The sequence below is a fragment of the Saimiri boliviensis genome, chromosome 4 (assembly GCF_048565385.1).
Source record: "Saimiri boliviensis isolate mSaiBol1 chromosome 4, mSaiBol1.pri, whole genome shotgun sequence".
Classification (NCBI taxonomy): Eukaryota; Metazoa; Chordata; class Mammalia; order Primates; family Cebidae; genus Saimiri; species Saimiri boliviensis.
Genome location: NC_133452.1, coordinates 153,378,555 through 153,403,514, shown reverse-complemented (window position 1 = coordinate 153,403,514; position 24,960 = coordinate 153,378,555). Strand labels below are relative to the sequence as shown.

General features: G+C 44.4%; 1 protein-coding gene across 3 annotated transcripts in view; it reads right to left on the bottom strand.

The window, feature by feature from the left end:
- JARID2 (jumonji and AT-rich interaction domain containing 2) overlaps positions 1-24,960 on the bottom strand; it is a 285,876-nt gene that overhangs the window by 124,145 nt on the left and 136,771 nt on the right. Inside the window, exon 1 of one of the 3 annotated variants that reach the window (XM_010338027.3) lies at positions 3,849-4,366. The exons of the other annotated variants lie outside the window; for them this stretch is intronic. Within the exon in view, the coding sequence (XP_010336329.2) occupies positions 3,849-3,915 (67 nt within the window). The 5' untranslated portion in view covers positions 3,916-4,366. Of the gene's footprint in view, positions 1-3,848; positions 4,367-24,960 lie in introns of those variants that run through there. 3 annotated transcript variants of the gene reach the window in all.

The window sequence follows — 24,960 nt, the reverse complement described above, 5'->3', positions numbered from 1 at the left end:
ACCACAGGAAAAGCCCAGACCTCTATGACACAAAAGCAATGCCAAAACAAGGGTTAAAAGGAAAGGAAAAACAAGGAGGGCTTTGAGGCCGTTCCAGGGCTTCTAAAACATCTGGAGCACACTAAAGTCATTAGCATATTAGGGGTGAGTCAGTGTATTTGGCTTTGTTGTAGAAAAGATGCACAAAAGGTAATTCTGTATTATAGAGCCAACGCCGTCTGTCACCCTGTCACTGAGACAAGGTTATCACATTACATATCAAACAGTCAAGCATCCAAAGAGCTTCATTTTCAGCAGCAATTTCTCCGTGTGTGTGTGTGTGTGTGTGTGTGTGTGTGTGTGTGTGTATCTGCAGTTGATAGAAAAATTATAAAGGGAGCCCCATGGCTGAGGTAGGGCTCTCTCTGAGGTCATCAGAATGCATGGTTTACTGCCACTGTTAGTGAAAAATAAAACCTATGTTCACTCAGGTTTTGCAAAGAGGAAAAAAAAAAATGGACCGTCTGCTTTTTAAGCAGGGTAGGCATTCTGATGCCAGGGCAGATTTGGCTTTGGGCCTGCTTGGCATGGCCAGTGTGAACATGGGAGTTTGCCCAACAACTGTAGACATGCAGGTCAGCATGTGGAGCTTCCAATGAAGCACAGAGCTCCAGGGACAGGGACGAGCAGGGCCCAGGGTCTGCAGAGCTCAGCACAGGCTTGTCCACCGACATGCTCATGAGATCAACACACTGGCAGGCCCAGGAACAAATGCCGGTCATGAGGCCGGATGTCGGTGGCACGTTTGTGGTCAACGAGGCACAAATGAAAGTGGTTTCATACCTCATCTTATGGAAAATAATTATCCCTTTGCCTCATGATACCAGCCCCTGAGCCGACCAGGGCTCCCCTTTGTCCACTTTCAAGTCAGCTATGGAGATTTCCCATTCCGGTCAAGAAAAGACAATCCAGAAACACCCCCTCCATCACCCCTTAAAGTAATTTCAAGATTTGGAGGCAGGGATGGGGAGGATGAAGAGGAGGACACGGGAGGCATATTTTTGTTCAATTTAACCCCTGTGAAAACAGATATAAGTATTAATTTGTAAATCAACGATCTCCCAAGAGCTCCTTTGCCACCACCAGAATCCATCTCCACAACACACCTTCAACAATCTAAACCTCTTTTGCATGCATAACTTTTTAAGAAAGTATCAGATAAAGACCTAACACAGTAGTCATTATTAACATGGAAAGGTTGGGCCACTAGGTAAATAAGACAAATTTCTGACTATCCTTTTTTTTTTCCTATTTTGGAACCAAGTAAATGACTACCTTTGAGGAAGATGGGACCCTGGACCCCAGAAGGCAATAAATGCTTCAGGCTACAAAGGAACAAGGCCAGCAGGCACCTCCTATTTCCTCGGAGGAAGAGGTAAGCAGCACACAGCTAGGACTAGAATGGGCCCTCTTCTGGCTGTCTAGACCCTAAATGAGCAAGAACCACCAAAAGACAAAAGATTCCCCTTAGCACATCCTAAGCAACAACCCCAGGGGCAGAGAAAACACTGCTCACTGAGAGGCTCCAACAAAAATCAATAAAAATAGACAATAAGGCTGACAGTTTAACTTTATTCAACACAAAACCTCTCACAAAAACAAAGAGCCACAATCTTCAGGAAAGATTTCCCAACCAGCCCAGAAGCTATTTAAACCCAGATGATCACCACCGTGAACACAACATTCTGCTCATTCTGGCACAACTCCCTTTACTTCTTTGGGGCAAGAGATCATCCTACCTACTCTCTTCCCCTGTTCACTGCTTCCTCATCCTTAATATAACCTTCGTAAGCATCAGAAGAAGTACACTACCTGAATTAATAATAATGACTGGATTCTAAATACCCACGATGCTCTACAGTGAGAAGTTCTAGTTCTGCGCCCAATCCCATGACTACTCTATCCCAGACCCTAACTCTTCTGGGTCCACACTCCATCTCAACGCCCTTTTCATTTACACTGACAACCGAGTCAAACACACACCCACCAGACAACCTAGTTACAAATACCCACCAAAATATAAATCCCTGGAATCCCCTAGGATATGCAACTCAAGCTTCTATCAGCTTATGAAAAGAATTCCACGCCACAGAGGGGCCCAGAACGGACCACCACCAAGGTCAAAAGCTGCCTACAGAAGAAAACTGACTCAAGGAAACAGTGGGTTTAGACTGACGTATATGAGCGGCAGAACAATGGCATCACTGCAGAGCAAGGGAACTCGGTCACAGGAAGGAGACATAAACACAAGGGCATTTTTTTGAGAATTCTTTTAAGACCGATAAATGAGCCCAGTATGTTGAAAGCCTTGGGTTCAGATAAACTGACAGGCCCAAATTTGATTTCTCATCTCACAGAATTTGCACTCCTCAAGGTACATGTCCATGCACACAGCAAGTTTCCCAAACAGCTAATGATATTCTTCTACCTTCAAGTAATTACAATGTGTTTAGGTATTTAGGTCTCTAAAGCTTCCTATCATCTTTATTTACCCCACAAACATAAGATACCAAAAGAAACCAGCTATCCAATTCTAGCAAGGCCCTCCAAAGGCAGGCAAAGCTGCTGCTTTAACTCAATCGACAAGCACCATCAAGTTACTGGTTTGTGTACTAATCTGCAATGATACATGGGCAAAGCTCCACAAACTTTGTGTCTTGACTTGACACCTTAATTTGCAGATAAACAACCAACCAAACCCTTTGCCCTGAAACCTCTCTAAGCTGCCTTCATTCAAGAATCTCTTCAAAGTTCAAAGTTCGGTTTTGTTTGTGTCATGACTGGGAGGGACACCGGTTCCCCAGCTTCCTTATTACCTCACTCACACATCAACAAATCAGTGGCCCTCCCACTTTTCAGATGGATATATTCAGAGAGGATTAAGCAGTCCATTCAAAGGGAAAATACAAACAAAAATCACCTGCTGACAACAAATAAATTCAGAAAGGCCTACTGCCTCCCAGAGCAGCTTTCTTCCCACTAGTGAAATATAATGAATAGAAGCAGTACAGAAAGCAGCACTAGAGGAATGTGGCCATGGAATCTGCAAAGATTTGAGGCACCAAACACTGAAGGTTCCTCAAATCCAGATGTGTTTACAGACAGTACCACAGACACGAATTAATGCATGAAATTCGGGGGAAGATTCAAGAGCACTCCAACTTTTAAAGCTTTTAGGTCTCAACCCAGAATCACTTCAGGACTCAGGATCTGTTTGCATGCCTCAGTTTCCTGCGTCGTTCAAGGAAAGAAGATGGAGGTAGAAAAAGAAAGGATTCATGGAAATGAAAGCAAACATGCTGTTTATAAAGAAAACCAGAGCTAGGGTGAGGATGAACTAATTAACTTTAATCAAACATTTATTCTTAAATGCTGGGAAATGATCAAATAAATTGGTAATAAAATAAAAGGGTACAGCTATAGCTGGATGGCATTCAGTCTCCAGAGAAATGTCTAAATTCCTACGAGCCTGATTGAAACTGCAGATTTGGCCAAAATGGTCAACAGAGCTTAATGCTTTAAGAGCGACATTAATTCTCTCTTGTAAATTTCCACAGTGCCTTTGCAGGAGCCACCATTGCCCCTAGGGAGGATATCAAACGTAAAAGAATATTAATATTAAGCAAATCGCAACACTTTTTACATAGTCTCTCATATATATATATATATATAGCACCTTGCGATCCACAATGGATTTAATCAGGACCCCAGCAGGGAAACCCACAAAGGCCTGTTTCTCCAACAAAAGCCATACCAGCCTGAAACAAATCTAGAGCTATTTGGTTTTTCTTTTATTTATAGGAACAGACCTTCTATCCCAGGTTCCTCAAGATAAGCCACCAAAAACTGCACCTGACAGACCCGTGGAGCAGCCATCCTCAGAGCCGGATCATTGCAGAGAGACAGAGAGGAAGGAGGACAGAGGGAGGGAGGGAGGAAGAGCGCAGTGAGGCAGGCTCCGGAGCACTTGTCAACAATCCTCCCCTGTACGTAATAAGCAAGCGGCAGTGCAGATTCCGCGCGGCAATAGGACAGCCAGAACAGCAATGGGGCCGAGGGGGAGGGGAGGCAGCCAGGAGAGAAGGTTATTTATGTGCATGGGAGGGAATCGAACACCGAAGAGGAGGGGTCTCCGGCTGGCTCCCCCCGCCCCGATAAATTAAAATGAGAGAAAGGAAAAGAGCCACTAGCTTTTCTTCCAGCCATTTCCCCAACCTGCAATGCAGACAAATCCGAAGTATAGAATTTCTGACATATGGGGGGAGGGGGACATTCATAGTTTAATTGTGCACACTTTTGTGTCCCCAGCCGGTCAGATGCCCCCACCCCACTGCCAAGCACACCCCACCCCCAAGGACAGCGGACTACAAGGCGCAGTTTCAATGGCATCCCTTTTTAATATCATAATCTGTGTCATTCAGCACTTGCCTTTTATTTATTTTTATTTGTTTTTTTGGCTGGGAAACCTGGGCAGCTCTCCAGACAGACTGCAGAAATCTCTTTCCACATGCTCCTCCTCCAGCCCGCCCTCCCCCTTCCTCGGATTCCAGCTTCCACGGAGCCTCATTACCTACGAAGTGACCACATGGGCCACGACTGCCCCCACCAACACGGGGGCACCCCTCCCCCTGCCCTGCACAGGCCCCTCCTAAAGGCACATAAATTGATCTAATCTAATCAAAGAGAAGCTGTTTCATCTCATTGTTTCTTAAGGATCTTTCACAGAACCAGCTCTGTGGCCTGGCAGCTGCTGGGAGGGGTGAAAAAGGCAGGAGTCCAACTGAGGGCTGGCCAGCTCCCTGGCCTCAGACAACTGGAGTACACATCTCCTTTCATATGTCATAGCTTTTTGATTTTTAAAGTCAATTCTCTTGAAGCCTTTGAACTTCAACTGGCAATGATAATGTCCATAACACATGCTCTCAACACTACCCCACGCTCCTCATCATGCCCTTCCAAGGGGAGGAAGATGATGGCCAAGCTCACACGGCACTGAACGTTTTTCTCAGATGCATCCAAAAGAACTGGAAACATGCCTTACTAATACCTTCAGTGTGTTGTTTCCTAGTTGTTGAACCATCTAATGAGGCCCTTCTGGATTCTAACACTTCACACACAGTAACTTATTTACACCTCACAAAGACACTGAAGGTAGATGTCAACATTGCTCAGGAGTGAAGTCACCCAGGCTATCAGCCACTCAAGGCCAATTTGGAATTCTCTCCACAATGGCCAACTCTTGCTTCCTAAATCATTAAAGCTCACGTACATGCCAGAACTTTTTACATTAAAAAAAAAAAAATGTGAACATAAATAAACACACACACACACACACACACACACACACACACTCACTCACCCCAGGGAGGTAGATGGTGGTATTCCATAGGGTCTAGCTGGTATCCACCATTTTAAAAGCAGAATTAGACATAGTGTCTCACAGATGTTCCACACTACAATTCTCCCACTAAATAGATGCTGTACAAGTCTGGCTCTTAACAAAGATCACAGTCCTAGCTCCTATGGCTCAGCAGACAGGAGGCCATCTGAGAATCCCGTGGCACTGGGAAACAAGCGCTGGGCTAAGCTCAATATACAATTCCCTAGAGAACACAGAGGGTGGAAAAGAGTTGCTCTCCAGTCGTTCCGAGGGTGAGCCTCCAGAGCAGACCCCTACTTGGTGCTCTCCAGTGCCTCGTGTTCCTGTTAACAGTGAGCAAGTGTTTGGCATGCATCCCTGCTGCAGCATAAGTCATACAGAGTCAATTAAAGGACATTCAGGGGATGACTATTTGGCTTTTTTCCTCTTCCTTCTATTGGGACCTATCTTTTGGCTCCTTCAATCATGAACAGCACCCAATTAGAGAACTGGAAAGGAGGCCATGAGGCAGATATTCTGCTGTATGCTAATTCTCAGCAAAGGTTAGTGAGACAAGTAGAAACCCCAAGACATACACAGCTGGCCAGAAATGAAGTTTCAGAATCATTATGATTAGTGGTTTTCCTAAACACCCCCAGTTCCATCACTCAAACACGGAAGAGTACACGCCCGCAGGCATCAGCAGTAATAAACACTATCTGCCCATTTCCTCTCTCGACTGCTTGCACATCTTCTAGTCAACTAAAGAGAAACAGGTATTTAAATTTTAAGAAAAAAGGAAAGCCTAACTGTTACCATTACTTCCTGATCATGCGGGATATATTCCATAAAATACAGTTATGCAAGTCAGTCCTGTGACTCCGCTCTGACCTCTGTCTGTTGGGCCAGGAAGGAGACTTCACAAAACTGTCGGTTGTGAATATCCATAAATTTTAGACTGTTTAGATGAAAGGTTGGTCCTCAACTAAAGAAGATAGATGCAAACTACCATATTAGACTCACAGCATCCTCTGGAAGACCAAGAATAACACGAAGAAACAGGTTCAGTTTAGGACTAACAACACAACTTGCGGTATTTAAATACAACAAAGAGGAGAGGGCAGAAAGACCAGGAAAGACTTTTTCTTTCTTCCATGTTCATCAGTATGATGAAATCAACACCATCTAAGTTTCAACGGTGAAATATCAGAGCAAGTCCTAAATCCTCTGAATAATCAGTCCTTTTTTTCTTTTTCTTCCCCCTCCCCAACCCCCGAGTCTCACTCTGTCGCAAAGGCTGAGTACAATGGCGAAACCTGGGCTCACTGCAACCCCCGCATCCCAGGTCCAAGCGATTCTCCTGCCTCTGCCTCAGCCTCAGCCTCAGCCTCAGCTGGGATTACAGGAGTGTGCCACCATCCTCGGGTAATTTTTTTTTTTAAAACTTTTAATAGAAACGGGGTTTCCCCATGTTGGCAAGGCTCGTCTTGAACTCCTGACCTCAAGTGATCCACCTGCCTCAGCCTCCCAAAGTGCTAGAATTACAGGTATGACCAATCACACCCGGCCTAACAGTCCAATTTTTAATGACATAAAGAGTATCTGTGAACCCCCAGCCAAACCCAACTACTGAAACATAACCTAAAGCACTGCCTGTGTGCTAACTTTTTTACATCATAACATATATAAATAGCATTTGCGTTTCACTGCATCAGATTATAAACTTTACGACACAGGTTACAATAGGACTTGGGTTTTTTCCAACTTAAAATCAACATACTAAGATCCATCCATGACCTTGCTTGTATCTCTTGCCTATCCATTTTCATTATTATACAATGGAGTATTTATACTACTAAACAACCGATGAATGGTGGATATTCCACTGTGATTCTCATGTCCAAGGGCAACTAAGGTGCTTCTAGTTTGTTGCTATCACGAACCATGTTGCGATTCCTCTGCGAGTCTCCTGGAAATCATGTACTAGAGTTTCTCTTAAGATATTTAGGAGTGGAATTGGTAGAAATCCTTGGATATGCAAACGTTCATTTACAAGTTGAATGGCAGATTAGTTTCCCAAGCAGGTGTCACCTTTTGATTTTGCACCAGTGATGTTATCACTGTAATCTCACAATGTTTAAAGCCCTCTATTAACATGCCACCAGAGAGAACAAGGAACTCTACTAGAACTCTCATTCAGGAAGAAGTCAGAATTTTCAAAGGGATCTCATATTCACAGAAATTCTATGCAGCCCGCCAAGTACACGGCTGCCATCCACCTAATTATCACCTCAACCAGAGGCTAGCTAAGGACGTATTTTGCTTCTAAGGGCTCCACAATAAAGAATCTACCCACCTCCACAACCAGTGATTCCTACTAACTTAGGCCAATCCAAAGAAGCCCACTAGATGCACTTAGCATTTCAAAAATGTATCACTTAAGCAAACCTCAATCTAGGGTAAAAATGAGAAAGTAAATCATTTCTACATCTTCATCAAATTTGGCTATCAAATACAGCCTCGTCGTTGGTCAATTTAAAAACCTGTTGGTTGCCTTAAGTGCATAAGGCCTTGTTTTATTCATGTAACCAACCAATGAGGAACATCGGCCTATACTGAGAGCTGGAATAATCTCATTGGGAAAGGTAAGGCTTGGAGCTATAGCATATCAAGGAGGCTCCTTATAATCAATACATGATCTCCCTCCAAATGCTCTTCAATTTCAATTTCTTGCTGCCAGTACAAATGACTGCATACCCAAGATGGTGCCTTGGTATTTTGCTACCATGCAATTAATAATAATTTCCCCAAAACTACTCATCACAAAGGAGAGGTAGGGTGGTATGGATTACCACATGTGACAGAAGACAGTACAAGGTTATGGAGCCAGAGAATTTTATATAATCTAGAATTTTAATGGTCACCCAGCATTAGCTATGTATTTGTAATGATACTTGTGTTATTTGCATGAAATTATGTAGAACTGACCATTATCAGGTAGGTTGTGATAAAAGTCAATGCAGAAGGGTGATCTACTGTGCTAATATTTGACTTTCAAAAACATCATTAAAGTGGGTACACTCCATGGCAGCGGCGGTATATAATAATACTACTTGTTGGAATTTTATATAAATAAAAGTTAATACACTGGTACTATACCAACCAGAATTAGGTACACACAGAGTCTGGCCTGAACACTTTCTAAGAAGGCTTGGTAATTCCTGAAGCACCAACGGTGCTGAGCTGTGTAATACATGCCTGACAGACAACGTGACGACCAGGCCACACCGTACAATTATACAATAATACCAATAATTACAAGAACACAGAAGGGTGATCCGGAGTGGGTGATGGTATGAAAACTCATGAAACTGTGTTGTTAATGCTACAATTAAAATAATTGTTGAAATTCAGAAGCTATCAAGAAAGACAACATTTTAACCCTCTTTCTCTGAGGTTTAGATTTCCAAGGTTTCAGTCAGTCATGGCCAACCAAGGTCTGAGAATATTCAATTTAAAAATCCTAAAAATAAACAACTCATAAGTTTTAAATTGCATACCATTTTGTGTAGCATAATCAAACCATGAGCTATCCCGCCCAGTTCATGAATGATCTGCACTGTATAGTACGTAGGTATAGGAAAAAAACACAGTCTATATAGAGCTTGGTAATATCGACAGTTTCAGGCATCCACTGAGCATCTTGAAATGTAATACCCATGGATAAGGGAGCACTACTGTATTCAACATGAATTTTTTATTTTTTTATTTTTTGAGGTGGAGTTTCGCTCTGTTGCCCAGGCTGGTGTGCAGTGGCGCGATCTGGGCTCACTGCAACCTCTGCCTACTGGGTTCAAACAATTCTCCTGCATCAGCCTCCCAAGTAGCTGGGATTACAGGCGCCCATCACCACTCCCAAGTAATTCTCGTATTTTTGATAGAGATGGGGTTTCACCATCTTGGCCAGCCTGGTCTTGAACTCCTGACCTCTTGATCCACCCACTTCAGCCTCCCAAAGTGCTGAGATTGGAAGCGTGAGTCACCGTACTCAGCCTCTACATGAATTTTGTAAATTAAAAATACTGACTTATTTAATAAACACCTTACACTAAAAACCTTAGTGGATCATACACAGCACACACAGACTAGATCCACTCATCATCAAGCTGTCATCTTAAGAAAAATCATTAAGACTTCTTCTCTGCCTCCATTTCCTCACCTGTTAAATGGAAATCAGGACAACACTGGTGTTGGGGGCATTAAATACACAAGTAAAAGGGTTTGTGCTATATTGTAAACATACAGGGCTACCTACATACATGCATAAACTTCTATGGTAATAAATTACTCAAATTTTGGTTCAACATGTATTGTTACCTTTTTGATTAGAAAAAGAAACAAATAGGTATTTAACATATTTGAAGGAAATCCAGTTAAGGTGAACACAGAAAGGATGCCAAGTCAAACAAGATGATCAACGTTTTTCAGAATATTTTGAAAACATTACTCAAAATTAATGTAAGTGAAATTGAACCAGAATCTCAAAAAAGCTGTTTTACCTGCTTAGGAATACTGAAGAAAGGAAAGCTGCATGTTAAAAGCACTGAGGCCAGACGCGATGGCTCATGCTTGTAATCCCAGTACTTAGGGAGGCCAAGGTGGGGTGATCACTAAGTCAGGAAATCGAGACCATCTTGGACAACATGGTGAAACCCTGCCTCTACTAAAAGCATAAAAAGTTAGCCAGGTGTGGTGGCGAGCATCTGTGGTCCTAGGTACTCAGGAGGCTGAAGCAGGGGAACTGGAGTTGGAATTGAACCCGGGAGTTAGAGGTTGCAGTGAGATGAGATCGTGCCACTTGCACTCCAGCCTGGCAACAGAGTAAGACTCTGTCTTTTAAAAAAAAAAAAAAAAAAAAAAAAAAACAGTGTAACAAAAGGCTGATAGGTCAAAACTGAAGAGTGAGTAATGATACTTTCAAAGTTCTGACTCCAACAAAAGAGTCTCATATGTTGTTAACGTGATGATTAATAAAACCTTTCAAAGGAGCAACTTAGAAATGAAGGCTAACAACTCCGTAATTCACTAATTTCTAGAAATTAATACTAAGAAACCAATGACAGAAGCAATGATTTGCTTCTAATAGTTTGTTGGTTAATACAACAAACTAATGACAGAAGAAAAACTTCAACATAGCCCTTTAAAATTATTTTTTAGCGGCTGGGCGCGGTGGCTCACGCCGGTAATCCCAGCACTTTGGGAGGCCGAGGCGGGTGGACCACGAGGTCAAGAGATCGAGACCATCCTGGTCAACATGGTGAAACCCCGTCTCTACTAAAAATACGAGGCCGGGCGTGGTGGCTCAAGCCTGTAATCCCAGCACTTTGGGAGGCCGAGGCGGGTGGATCACGAGGTCGAGAGATCGAGACCAACCTGGTCAACATGGTGAAACCCCGTCTCTACTAAAAATACAAAAAATTAGCTGGGCATGGTGGCGTGTGCCTATAATCCCAGCTACTCAGGAGGCTGAGGCAGGAGAATTGCCTGAACCCAGGAGGCGGAGGTTGCGGTGAGCCGAGATTGCGCCATTGCACTCCAGCCTGGGTAACAAGAGCGAAACTCCGTCTCAAAAAAAAAAAAAAAAAAATACAAAACATTAGCTGGGCATGGTGGCGCGTGCCTGTAATCCCAGCTACTCAGGAGGCTGAGGCAGGAGAATTGCCTGAACCCAGGAGGTGGAGGTTGCGGTGAGCCGAGATCACGCCATTGCACTCCAGCCTGGGTAACAAGAGCGAAACTCCATCTTAAAAAAAAAAAAAAAAAAATTTAGCTTCTTGGACTGGCTTAAATTATCCCTATATACATTTCCAAAAAAAAATTATTCTACACCAGTTTTCCTGGGCCATGCAGTAGAGTGAATAGCAATGCTCTGGTTCTAAATTACTGCATGAAGCCACTGGGGTGGATGGGTTGGGTCCTGCATGTGTGGCAGCTGACACATTCTCTTCATTTCTTGACCTTTGGAGCTTCAAGGCCTTGGCATGTGCTATTCCCTTTTCTGACTATTCTCTCCTCTGCCTAGAGAGCTCCTGCTTCTTCTTTCCACTTGACAGATGCCATTCCAATATAATTTAAAAAGGTACCTAGGTCACATTTATCCAACTGTCACGTTCCTTCAAGAAAAAGATTTAGCCTTGCTCATCTTGCGTTCTGAGACAGGGTCTCGCTCTGTGGCCCAGGCTGCAGTGCAGTAGCATGATATAGGTTGACTATAGCCTCGCCCTTGCGATTCAACCAATCCTCCCACGTCAGCCTCCCCAGTAGCTGGACTACAGATGTGTGCCACCACAACCTGCTAATTTTTTATATTTTTTATGGAGATGGGTATTTCACCATGTTACCAAGACTGGTCTTGAACTCCTGGCCTCAAGCAATCCTCCCGAGGCACCTCAGACTCACAAAGTATGAGTGTGAGCCACCAGATCGGCCTTGCTCATCTGAATAACCCTCACAATGTCACACTGCATTTATGCTGTTGAAAGAGTTAGCTGTGTCTCAGAGACAAGCCAGGGCTTCGTAAGCCTGAGGTGCTCTTACCTAGGAAACCCCATGCTACCTACAATGCACCTAACATTCAACATTCTCTGGGAAAGGCGAATGTGTCAAAGAACTCTTAGTCTCTTTCTGTTTGAAATTCTTATACTAGAAATAACTCATAATTTACAATAAATTATGATATCTCAGTACTCACTCATCGAAATGAGAAATTCCTGGGAAGTAGAAGACTTCATCGTCAGATTTTCAGGTAAAATATAATTTTATAAGCACTCAATTTAACACGCAGAAATCTAGACATGATGTTTAGGCCTTTATTAATTTCAATTTTACCGTTTTTTTCGGAGGCTGTTTTTTTCTGTAACTAAAACAGTTTTGTGTCTTTCTCAAAATATGTACCTTTTATATCCTGCTAACATAACCTCATTCTGTTACTAAACATTTAAATAAATGTCAAAACTACCAAGAATCCTCCTTATTTACGCGGTGAAATCATCCAAGTCCCAATATACCCATAATCACTGTTAACAATTTCGTGTATAGTCTTCTTGGCATTTTCCTTAAAAGCTTCATACATCATAGAGAGGACCAGAAATAACCCAAGTGCTGCAATGATAAATATGGAACATCATTTATGGTATTCTCTCTAGTGGCAATCTTTACAGTTTTCTGAAATCTCGAATTTTTCCACAATTCAAACGGCTTTCTTTAGTAATATGGTTTAAAAAAATCTTAAAATTCAGAGTATCACAAGGAAACTGGCTGTGTCAACAGCACAGAGGCAGAGTCAATCACAAGAGAATTACTCAATGATGGAAATGAGATGGACCTACCAACGTAATTTACATGGAGCAAAAGGAAAACCTAGAGAAGGTAAATGACAAAGGAAGACAAAGGTTATAGTTTACGATACTCTCACGGATATCAGGGGCAAACATATTCTAACATTGACTAAAAGGCATTTGAGTAAAGTATCATTTTTTTAAACTTTATCAGAATTGTCTACATAATATACCATGAGGATAACTGAAAGAATACCCACAAAGACTTCCGGCGAAAAGCAAAAACAAACAGAGCATAGGGATACAAGGAAAGGATTTCTCTACCTTTTCATGCTTATACTGCTTCTGTAGCTGCAGTAACTTGGTAGCCTCTATCCACAAATGGCTTTTCACGTGTACATCAACTAAAATTAAATCAAATACAAAATTCAGTCTCTTAGCCGGGCATGGTGGCTCATGCCTATAATCCCAGCACCTTGGGAGGCCGAGGTGGGCCAGGAGTTTGAGACCAGCTTGGCCAAGATGGTGAAACTCTGTCTCTACTAAAAATACAAAAATGAGCCAGTCAATGTGGGGGGCCCCAGTAATCTCTGCTAATGGGGTGGCTGAGGCATGAGAATTGCTTGAACCCGGGAGGTGGAGGCTGCAATAAGTGATGATGGTACCGCTGTACTCCAGCCTGGGCAACACAGAGCGAGACCTTGTCTCAAAAAAACAGCCAAGCTCCAAAAGCTGAAGCAGCACAGGCAGCTAGGGGCTACTGTATAGGACAACACAGATACAGAACACTTCCAACTTCACACAAAGTTCTACGGGGCAGCAATGACCTACAGTGCCGATCATGCTGACCAACATGTCTGTTGCCATGTCTGCAGCAGTCCCTCGTCCCTCCGCCACCCTGTTACAAGCTTAGAACCCCCTTAGCACCACCATACCCCATAAACAGGGCAAGGCAGACAGAAGGTGAATCCTTTTCAGGGGACAAATGCAGCAGCAGGCTGACAAATCACCTTAAATTTAACAGCAGATGGATCCAGGTGGCAATCAGTCTAGTTTGTAGGGTAGGGGAGAAGGGGAAATAGAGATTGGTAGTGTTATAGAGCCACAGGCTTATTCAGAAAACTAAAAACTATAGGGGAAACTTCATATAAAACAAATATCCCAAAGGGTGATTTTTATTAGAAATGGTTTTAGGGGCCGGGTGCGGTGGCCTCTGCCTGTAATCTCAGCACTTTGGGAGGCTGAGGCAGGTGGATCACGACGTCAAGAGACAGACATCATCCTGGCCTACGTGGTGAAACCTCATCTCTACTAAAAGAAAAATACAAAAATTATCTGGGCATGGTGGTGGGCGACTGTATCCCAGATACTTGGAGTCTGAGACAAGACTCATTTGAACCTTGGAGGTGGAGTTTGCAGTGAGCTGAGATTTTGCCACTGCACTCCAGCCTGGCGACAGAACAAGACTGTCTCAAAGGAAAAAAAATAAAGAAATGGTTTTAGGCCACCTTAATGTAGCTTGACAGTAATCATCAACTAATACTCTGAACAAAGTGCCACGAAAACCTAGGCCGAGGTGGACTGACATTTTGCCACCTCCAAACACACACACACACACACACACACACACACACACACACACAGACCCCTACCCCACTCTGTGATCACTGTATTATTGGTGCCTTCACACACCAAAGGAGAGGGACAGTAGCCTTCAAAGGGCACATTCATGACTTCCAGAATACTTCTCATTCACTTCCCTTCAAATTCTGCAAAAGCATCCAAATGCTTCCCTGACCCAAAAGCTTGACAGAGCCACCAAGGTGGGGGAGCAGGAGCATGCCTTCAACACCCCAATGCCACTCACCACTGAAACAAAACCAAACACGACAGAGAGATCTGGCATTCTGTTTTACGTTAAGGAGGAAGCCATGATTTGCTCAGAACCACCCAGTTACTGGTAGCACTAGAATTACGATCCAGTGTCAATGCCCATTCCAACACATCAAATTTTTGATGCATTCAATATTGCTTGAGATGGCTACAGTCCAGGAATTCTGGTTTAATATGACTTGACAGATTGCAAAGTGACTGGTTGCATAACACAGCCTTTATCATTTCTAAAAAGCTGCCTAAAATAGACTGGCCTTAAGAATTTTCTTTTGTTGACCCTAACTTTGAGTTTGTCCCCATCAGATGCAATTCCATAGTTACTGTCTCCCCTCTGTCTGTGGCAGGCATCCCCGCCCCCCGATCCAGCTTGCGCAGATCTAGCCTCGATCATGTATCACATGCCGGCCCAGAAACTCTTGCTAAGGCTCCTGAGAGACTTCAGAATCCAATACTCTGTGCCCTGATAGGGGTGGGGTACCCCTCCTATCCAAACTAACATCTACTACACCTACAGGGCAGCTTTACCAACACCACTGAGGATGACTTGCTGTGAAAACCGAAGAGGCAATTCTTCCTTCTATCTGTCAGAGCCACAGCAGTCTGCTCCCTAAGTCCTAAGGTGAGGCCTAATTATAAGACACTGGCATTCAGAACCTAGGAAGGGGGCAAACCAACCTGAAAATCATTCTTCAGGTGTCCTACTTCAAGACAAACTATAGCACAAACAGGACATCACGGGGCTACATGTATCTACAACCACAATAATGATCATCGTTTAAATGTTTACATTCTTCCAGGCACTAAGGACTCAAAATATATCAACTGCATTAATCCTAAGAATACCACCTCTGAAGAAAAAAAACTAGTGCCCCATTTTCTGAGCTGGAAAACAACAAAGAAAAACCTAACAGAATGGTGGTATCAGGTTGGTTGGTTCTTTGAACCCTGGACTACACTTACCGGGATGACAGTGTGATCCTTCAACAATTTCCACTAGCAGACCTAAAGGACTGCGACCTCCTGGCCCCAAGTTGGCAGGAAGGTGGATGCCCAGCCATATTTTCCAGGAAATCTGACAGTCTGTATTCACAATTCCAGGGACAACCCAGCCTGCCTTCAGTTTTACACAGCACACATGAGAAGACCCAGCTTGCATTCTCAGAGATGCCTTCTTCAAAGCTATAAAATATAGAGATGTCCTGAGTTCTGTCAACAACTCCCTAACAGCACAAAAGGACAGGCAATCCCTCGCACAGACAGAGGGTCTAAGAAATCGGCCAGCGGGGATGTCAACATCCACTACCAAGAACAGCCACTTGATGGCAATCTTAACCTATTCCCTTGGAATTCTTCCATAAAGGGAGACCCCAGAAGTCTAGAAGCACCAAGCATTGGCTGACAATGTGGACAGAGCTAGAAAGGACATCCCGGCTGGACCTGAGTGTGTGGCAGTGCAGGTGTGTGGGGATGAACAATTAAAGAACGAACCCCATACCAGCATGCTCTGTTGGGTTCTTCTCCATCTCTAGACTTCCCTGGGGACTGGGCAGAAGTGGCTATAGGCTCATGGAGCATGGAAACTCAGGAGCATGGAAACCTCTCGAGCTCCATGGTGCATTCACACTGGGTTTCTCATCAGACTGAAATGCAAGTCAGATAGATGGCAAGAAACATGAGAGTAAATCAATGTCAAGCTCCTCCTCCTTACTGTAGAACCTTGTTCTCTACAACAGAGAAGGGCAGGAGGTGGGGGGTGAAAAAAGTGCACTTTCCTTAGAAGGTGGGACACCTGTTGAAAAAAACACTCCGTCTTCTTCATTTAAATTGTCAAAGGAGGAAACTAAAAACCATGCGCATCTCGTGGAAAAAAAAAAAAAAAACAAGCTCTCCAGTTAAAAATAGAGAAACACTGTAAATTGCTGCACTACACACTTCTATTTTTGGTAGCAGGAAGATGAACTGAAGGGCTCTCTGAAACATCAAAACATCAAAGGGTGGGAGGGGGCTGATACCATCACATTACCATAAAATTGTCCACCGTCTTAGCTAGGATAATAACATGTTTCCGCAGAGGGTTTGACCTCACTTTGTATGATGGTTTCCTAACTCCTGGCTTTTCCATTTATAAAAAGAGTTCAGGCAGAGTCGAGAGTTTGCCAACATTTTCCTCAGAGGGATTCAGAAAGTGCCAGCTGAGAGCCTTCCAGCTAACCCTTTAAAACTCTAACACTTTCCAACTGAGCTAACTGGAAGGCCCTTTGAAATGACACTACGAACAAAGTCACGTTGCGGAGGCTACACTGCTGGGGGAGCCCCTAGGGAACAGACCACTCAAGATTCGCTCTTCTAAGGTTGCTTCAGAAGGAGGCAAGATGCTATTTTTTAAATATGCATTCAAAAGCATGGGTCCTTTCATGAAAACCCCAGTTGCACAGGATGGAAAGAGACTATCAAAATGAACATTGTTCCAGCCTGGGCATTATAGTGAGACCCCCATCTCTACCCAAACATTTAAAAATCTGCCAGGCTTGGTGACACGTGCCAGGAGGCTGATGTGGGAGGATTGCTTTTGGGGGGGGGGGGGTGGTGCACGCAAGCAGCAGAGAGCTGAGATTGCGTCTGCACTGCATCCTGGGCAACAGAAAAAATAGCAACAGTTAAATAAATTAATACTTAAAAAAACAGTTAAATAAGTGATTACAAAATGGAGACCTTGGATTGCCTTCATGCATCAGAAGGCAGCATAACTTTGAGAGCTGTGGAAAGCTAAAGGGACATTACCACATCAGAAACGGCCAGAGCTAGCCTGGGAGCCTCAGCGCATACGGCCTTCCACGTCACCAAGACAGGCAGAACCAAGCATGCCAGGCACCCACCTATCTGCAAAAAGGAAATATAGACTCAGTGAAGGATTACCCAGATGACAAGGGCAGGGCAGGTTACACAAGATGACCTGTGGACAGAAACGGCTGAACCAGCCATTAGAGCCAACGCATAAATGATGCAGGAACACTAGTAACAGGTCAGAGAAGAGTGCAGGGAGAGAAGCCAGGGGGCCTCAAGGCATGTGGGGCATGAGTCACCCTGAAACACAAGAGACAGCGCTCCTTGGATGTCAATGGCAGGGTGCAGGTTTGGCCTTGCCGGTTTGTAATCAAGGATGGTATGTCACTGGTAAATGCTCTCCCAATGGGCAGGTTCAGGATTATAAAAACAGCTCATGTAGCCGGGTGTGGCAGTGGGTGCCTGGAGGCTGAGGCAGCAGAACTGCTCGACCTTGAGAGGTGGAGGTTGCAGCGGGCCTAAATCTCACCACTGAGTTTCAGCCTGGGCATCGGAGCGAGACTCCGTCTCAAAAAAAAAAAAACCCCACAGGTGCTGTTTCTCTCATCCCTGTATCTCCTTGAGTAATAGACTTGAACTGTTTTTATGATCCTTGGAAAAGAAATTATGAAGAAGCTAAATCTGGGACTCTACAGAAGCATATTAAAGCCTACAGAGGAAGCTAGGAGGATAGATGAGATTTGGCAGCAGGTGAGCTTAAAAATCAAATTGTAAATTAAGGGATTTATAGACTGTAGGGTAATTTCCCAAAAGCATATCTAGTAATCACTCTTCTAGCTTTAAAGATATACCATACAGGACTCTAAATATTTAATGCGGCTCAAGTAATAACAGGTTATTTCCAAAAGCTAAGTAAAAGGCCCTCTAAATTTGAGGGAAATTGGACCTAAGCACAGTCCATAACAGTAAATCTGAGAGTAATCAAAGCTACTTAAATACATGTATCACAGAATTCGAATATTTTGGAAATACATGAGGTCTTTCTCTAGCAGGGGACAGTATCACTTTACAGGAAAGAATGTTTTAAATAATAAATCCTATTCACAAACAAGTCACCTCTGGCTACAGGTGGCCCTATCTGACGACCCTGCAGGGTCCTTCCTTTCTATTACATGAAAAGAACAAAAAATGGCTAGGAGTCACAATAGGCAGATAAGATGAATTACTGTTTAACAAATAGGATTCTCTCAACCTCAAAAGTCCTCAAATAATCCCACAATGCTTCCCCAAATAATCTAGGATGACAGAATCATCCTTCCAGGGCCACCACAACTGCCAACCCCCACTCAAAAAGCAGGCACTCCATCCAACCTTTTCAAAGGTCAAATAGCTCTACAGGTTTCCTGACTTAGCGGGAAAATGTTCTAGTATCACACAAACAAAAAAGAAGAAAACAACAACAACAAAAGGTACAGATTAACGTGGAGGTTAATTTCATCTACAATTAGAACGGAATAGAACTGTCACCATCTCCAAGGCCTGCAGAGACTGTAATGTGCTCCCCACAAAGTCTTCTTTGAGGCTCTAACCCAGGCGTCCCCAAACTTTTTACACAGGGGGCCAGTTCACTGTCCCTCAGACCGCTGGAGGGCCGCCATATACTGTGCTCCTCTCACTGACCACCAGTGAAAGAGGTGCCCCTTCCTGAAGTATGGCGGGGGGCCGGATAAATGGCCTCAGGGGGCTGCATGCGGCCCGCGGGCTGTAGTTTGGGGACACCTGCTCTAACCCCTAAGGTCTATGAGGAGCAATCCTATTCAACCATGGGCACTGTTGTCTTAGCATCCTCAAGGGCAACAAGGAGATCATGGGCTCCTCACAGCAATCAGTCTAACTCAATACACCGTACTAGCAAAAGACATGACCTACGGATATATCTGCAGAGTGCCTCTGGGAAAAGCCAAGTCTGGGACCCTAGTTCCAGAACTTTTCATGTTAACACGCCAGGCTGAGTATTCTGAATACTCACAGGTTAACAACAGTGGTGGCCACTGTGCTACACACGAAAGGTGACATGGAATAGAATCAGAACGTAGCCTGATCCAAAGCCATCTGCTCCGGGTGTGCACAACAGTTCAGAACAAACACATGATGCCACTTCAAGAGAGAGTCTGACTCTAAGAATGTCACCATCTTTCCAATCACAGGGTTCCTATTCAAACACTGTGCCTACATATGCCACTTCTGGAGCTGCTAAGGGGACACACATGGGCCTCCGGCCTTGAGGCACTCTCAGCCCCCAAAAGACACTCTCAGACATCTGGCACATGCTGGGCAAACACCATACATCCATCTATAAGCGTAACAGCTCTTAAAAATAGAGATAGTGGGTGGTAGCTCAAGCCTGTAATCCCAGCACTTTGGGAGGCCGAGGCAGGTGGATCATGAGGTCAAGAGATCGAGACCTTCCTGGTCAACATGGTGAAACCCCGTCTCTACTAAAAAAAAATACAAAAAATTAGCTGGGCATGGTGGCACGTGCCTGTAGTCCCAGCTGCTTGGGAGGCTGAGGCAGAAGAATTGTCTAAACTCAGGAGGCAGAGGTTGCAGTGAGCTGAGATCACGCCATTGCACTCCAGCCTGGGTAACAAGAGCGAAACTCCGACTCAAAAAAAAAAAAAATAGAGACAGTGGTGTTGACAAACTCCAAACGAGCACATACATTTAAATAAGTCAACTAGCCAGGCAAAGTGGCTCACGTCAGCAAACCCAGCAGGAAGAAGGATCAACTGAGGCCAGGATCTTGAGGTTACATGGTGCTCCAGCTTGAGCAGCAGAGCAAGACTGTCTCTAAATACAAAACATGTCAACTGTACAAAAGGGAAAAGGAAGGAGGAGGAACCTTTTCAGGGTGATAGGAAGGTACTCTGTCTACCCTGGAGTGTCACTCAGGTGTGTATACTTGTCAAAACAACATACACTCGAGATATGTGGTTTCACAGCTTTTCCTTAGTTTAGACACACACACACACACACACACACACACACACACACACACACACACAGATCTAGAGTCAGAAGTTCTGAGTTCAAATGCCAATTTGACAGCTTCTCTGCTAGGTGTCCTTGTACAAGCTGAATAACACCTGAGGCCCATTAAAATAACCCAAAACATAGTAGTAAAAGTACAAAAACCATCAACTGAGAATTAAGAAATCATTTTTCAAAACTGTTTCTTAAAAACCCAATTTTAACTTAAACTACCAAGCAACATACCTTGTACCAAAACAGGGATGCAATGAGTGTGGTTCAGAAAGCAAGGATACAAGGCTGATCCAATTCCAAGAAATTCCCTCTGGCTATGGGGAAAAGAAGATGAGCAGACATCTGGGGGCCTAGGGTGTCAGGGGCTGTGAGCATTTCTGAAATAAAATCTGGAGTCCCAGTTGGCAGACTCTCGATCCCCCCAACAGAGAGAGGCATGTCCACAGCATGGCCACAAGAAGTGCTGGGGAGGGGGCAGGGGAGACGCGGGTGGCATGCAGGTGAGCCGCTGAGCATGCTCACTCACACAACACAGACTTCGGAGATCCCAGGCACCAGAACACAGCAGCAGTCAACACAAATGAAATTTACCTCTCAAAGAATTTACAATCAAATGTGGCTAGACAGGAAAACATACACAAACACACACACACACACACACACACACACACACACACACACACAAACTTCCTCCCACTATCACAGTGTCAGGCAGTGAGAAATGCTGTGCAGACAAACAGACTTCATAAGCACTAATGAGTAACAGAGGCAGGTACCCTTTTTACTAGGATGTTTAAGGAACATTCCGGAGTAACGGGGCATTTGAAGGGGAACCTGAAATGTACAGAGAGATCAAGTCACAGATGCTGGAAGGGAGAGAATTCTCAATAGAAGAATCAGTGAGAGCTAAACAGAGTACGCTTTGTGTAATTAAAGTAGCAGGAAGACGAGTGGGTGAGGCAGAGAGAGAGACAGAGAATGACAAGAGAGTGATGGGGGCGGGGCAGGCAATCAAGTGGCCAGCAAGTTGACATATTTAGCATTCAAATTAGGAGGATGGGTAGACACACCTAAATCAGAAAGAAGACAACACAGACTAAGTTACACTTTTTCATTTTTTGGACGGAGTCTCGCTCTGTCGCCAGGCTAGAGTGCAGTGGCGCAATCCTGGCTCACTGCAACTTCCATTTTCCGATTTCAGGCAATTCTCCTGCCTCAGCCTCCAAAGTAGCTGGGACTACAGGCATGCACCACCATGCTCAGTTAATTTTTTTTTTTTTTTTTTTTTTTTTTTGTATTTTTAGTAGAGATGGGGTTTCACCACATGTTGGCCAGGATGGTCTGGATCCCTTAACCTCGTGATCCACCCGCCTCTGCCTCCCAAAGTACTGGAATTACAGGTGTGAATTTACATTTTTAAAGGCTAGTGCTGGCTGCTGCCTGGAGGAATACAAAGGCAGAAGCTGAAAGACCACCCAGGGCTACAACACAACCCAAGCTAGACAATATGACTATGCGGAACAGAAGCAGGGGTGCGAATCGAAAAGGACTGTGAGTTTCAAATAGGGTAGCTAAGCACTGGAGCAATGGCTTGCACCTGTAATTCTAATACTTTGGGAGGCCAATGCAAGAAGGAGGACTGCTTAAGCCCAGTAATTCCAGACCAGCCTGGGCAATACAGCAAGACTCCTCTTTCCACTAAAAAATACAAAAATATTTGCTGGACATGATGGCACATGCCTGTAGTCCCAACAACTCAGATTACATATGTGTGTGTGCGGGTAGATGGGTGAGGGGTGCTAAAGGGGAAGACTCACTTGAACCCAGGTGGTCCCGCCTGCAGTGAGCTGTGACTGTCCCCACTGCACTCCAGCCTAGGGAACACAGCATGACCCTGTCTCTAAATAAATAAAATACGTTAGCTAAAGCTGAATGCAAAATCTGAAAAAACGCGTAACAGATGACTCCAAAGGTTTGGCCACCACAACTAGTAAAAAGGAACTGCCACTTACTGAAAAAGGGAAAGGGCAGGGGGGCCAGAAGCAGCTGACAGATCTTGCAAATACTTGGCTTCAGGACATCTTAAGTTCATGAGGCCTATCAAAAAACCACAGTGGGCCAGGCACAGTGGCTGACACCTGAAAGGACTTCGGGAGGATCAGCTAACCCCAGGAGTTCAAGATCACCCTGTGCAACACAGGGAGATGCCATCTCTCCAAACAATTTAACAATTACCTGGGCGTGGTGGCACCCACCTGTGGTAAGATACTCGGGGGTATAAGGCAAAAGGACACATGAGCCTGAGAGCTGAGGCTGCAGTGAGCTGTGGTCGAGTCAGTGCATTCAGGCCTGGGACACAGAAGGAGACTATCTCTAAAAATAAAAATTAAAGAAAAAAAAAAATAGGTGGGTACAGTGGCTCATATTTGTAATCCCAGCACTTTGGGAGGCCCAAGGAGGTGAATCACCTGAGGTTTGGAGTTCCAGACCAGCCTGACCAACATGGAGAACCCTTGTCTCTACTAAAAATACACAGTTAGCCAGGCGTGGTGGCACATGCCTGTAATCCCAGCTACTCTGAAGGCTGATGCAGGAGAATCACTTGAACCTGGGAGGCGGAGGGTGCAGTGAGCCAGGATCGTGCGGCTGCACTCCAGCCTGGGCGACAAGAGGGAAACGCCATCTCCAAAAAGAATGAATAAATACAATAATTTTAAAAATCAAATGCAGCAGTCAAGCAGGCAGCTGGTGTTCAGGGGATGTTCAACCATGGTAAATGCTGCTGAATGAGCAATTACAGCCCAGAATAAAGGAAATGTGGCTTAGGCAATCACTACTGACCTTGGTAAGTGGCCCAACGTGAGGGGTTCGAAGGTGAATGGCAAAGAAAGGCTGGAGGATATTAATATGAATATAAATAGAAGGGCATGGAGAAAAACCCTTTAGACGTTTTCTTTAGGGGGGATTCTCCCATAAACTAAGAGAGGGACAGAGCAGGCAGGAGATACAAGAACCAGGGAGGCTTTACTTTATTATGGGAAAATTAACAACATGTTTACACTGGTGGAAATGAACCAGTGAAGAGGGAAAAATAATGAAGAAAGGAGGGATCATTTCCAGTGTGATACCATGGGGGAGGGGCGATTAATTTTGTCCACAAAGAAACTAGAGAGACCCTTATAGAAGAAATTTCAGCTTTAAAAAAGAACAAACAAACAAACAAATCCCAAACTGGGCATGATGATGCATGCCAGTAGTGCCAGTAACTCAGAAGGTGAGAAGGGAAGATTGCTTAAGCCCAGGGATTTGAGGTCAGCCTGGGCAACATAGCAAGACCCTGTTTCAAAGAAAAAAAAACAAACAAACAAACAAGAAATTTCCATCCATTTGCCTTCCACACTTCTCTGAAGCTGAACTTCTGTAAGAACTGACAGAAGCAGGAAAACGCTGTAGCAAATAGGCCCAACTCAAGCTCAGGCGCTCTCCCTCTGTCTCCCCACACACACCACCTCCTCCGCCCTACAGCCTACTCCACTCCCAGGTGACACTACCTGAGTGCCGCGTCCCTCCTACTTAAAGGAGTCCAGGATTTGATGAAAATGATAATGTCATCAGGGAAACAGAGTGTGCAGCTCACTGAGCTGAAAAGGAGGTGGGCTGAGAGGAGAGGGGCAGTGGGTGTCAAGCACAAAGTGACCCGAAAGAGGAGCACATTAACCTCCTCAGGAACCTCCATTCTTAACGCCCCAGGAAATTCGTGCGAGCAGCCATGCCTACTAGGAAGCGTGGCGCCTCGCTGTCACTTAAATTGGATTTCTGGTTCCAATCGGGCTTCAGCATGATCCATGCCTTCCCGTTACGCTTCTCATCAAGGCTCAAAATTCCTCATCTGTAAAATGATCAGTTTGACCTATATACCTCTAAAAAGACCCTTCCTGCTCTAGCAGTCCTTAATATTGCACACCGCTCCTTTGGTGCCAGACCCATACAAGTGACTTGGCCACCAACTCTGGCCATTGCAACCATTTGTCACACTAGATTCAGACACCAAAGATCCAGTCAAATATTTGCTGACCGTGCCACCCCAAGCTCTTGCTCAGAAAACTCTCCCATCTTTCAAGGCCCCTTTGCAAGGTTCATGGAAATGCAACTTTTCCTGTATCCTAGGACTGGGCCTCTGGCATCACCTGCCTCCCTGCTAGCCTCCTGCACTGACCCATACACCTGTTTGGTTTTTAAAGTGTTTATCCTACAGTATTTTATCCTGCTTCACAGATGTTAAGTTGTACCTACTTTTCCCATGTTAAAACATGCATCTCATAATTAAGATGTCCCACGTTCATAATTGGAAGCATTGTTTGGTTCTTGCTTACTGATACATAAAATAATGGTGCATCACTCAATGACCTCTTAGAAGAGATGAAATAAGGTATTAGGACTTGGCCAAAATAAGCAACCCGAGCTCAGTTTTTATACCCACAATGCCTCCCACATAGCAGAAAC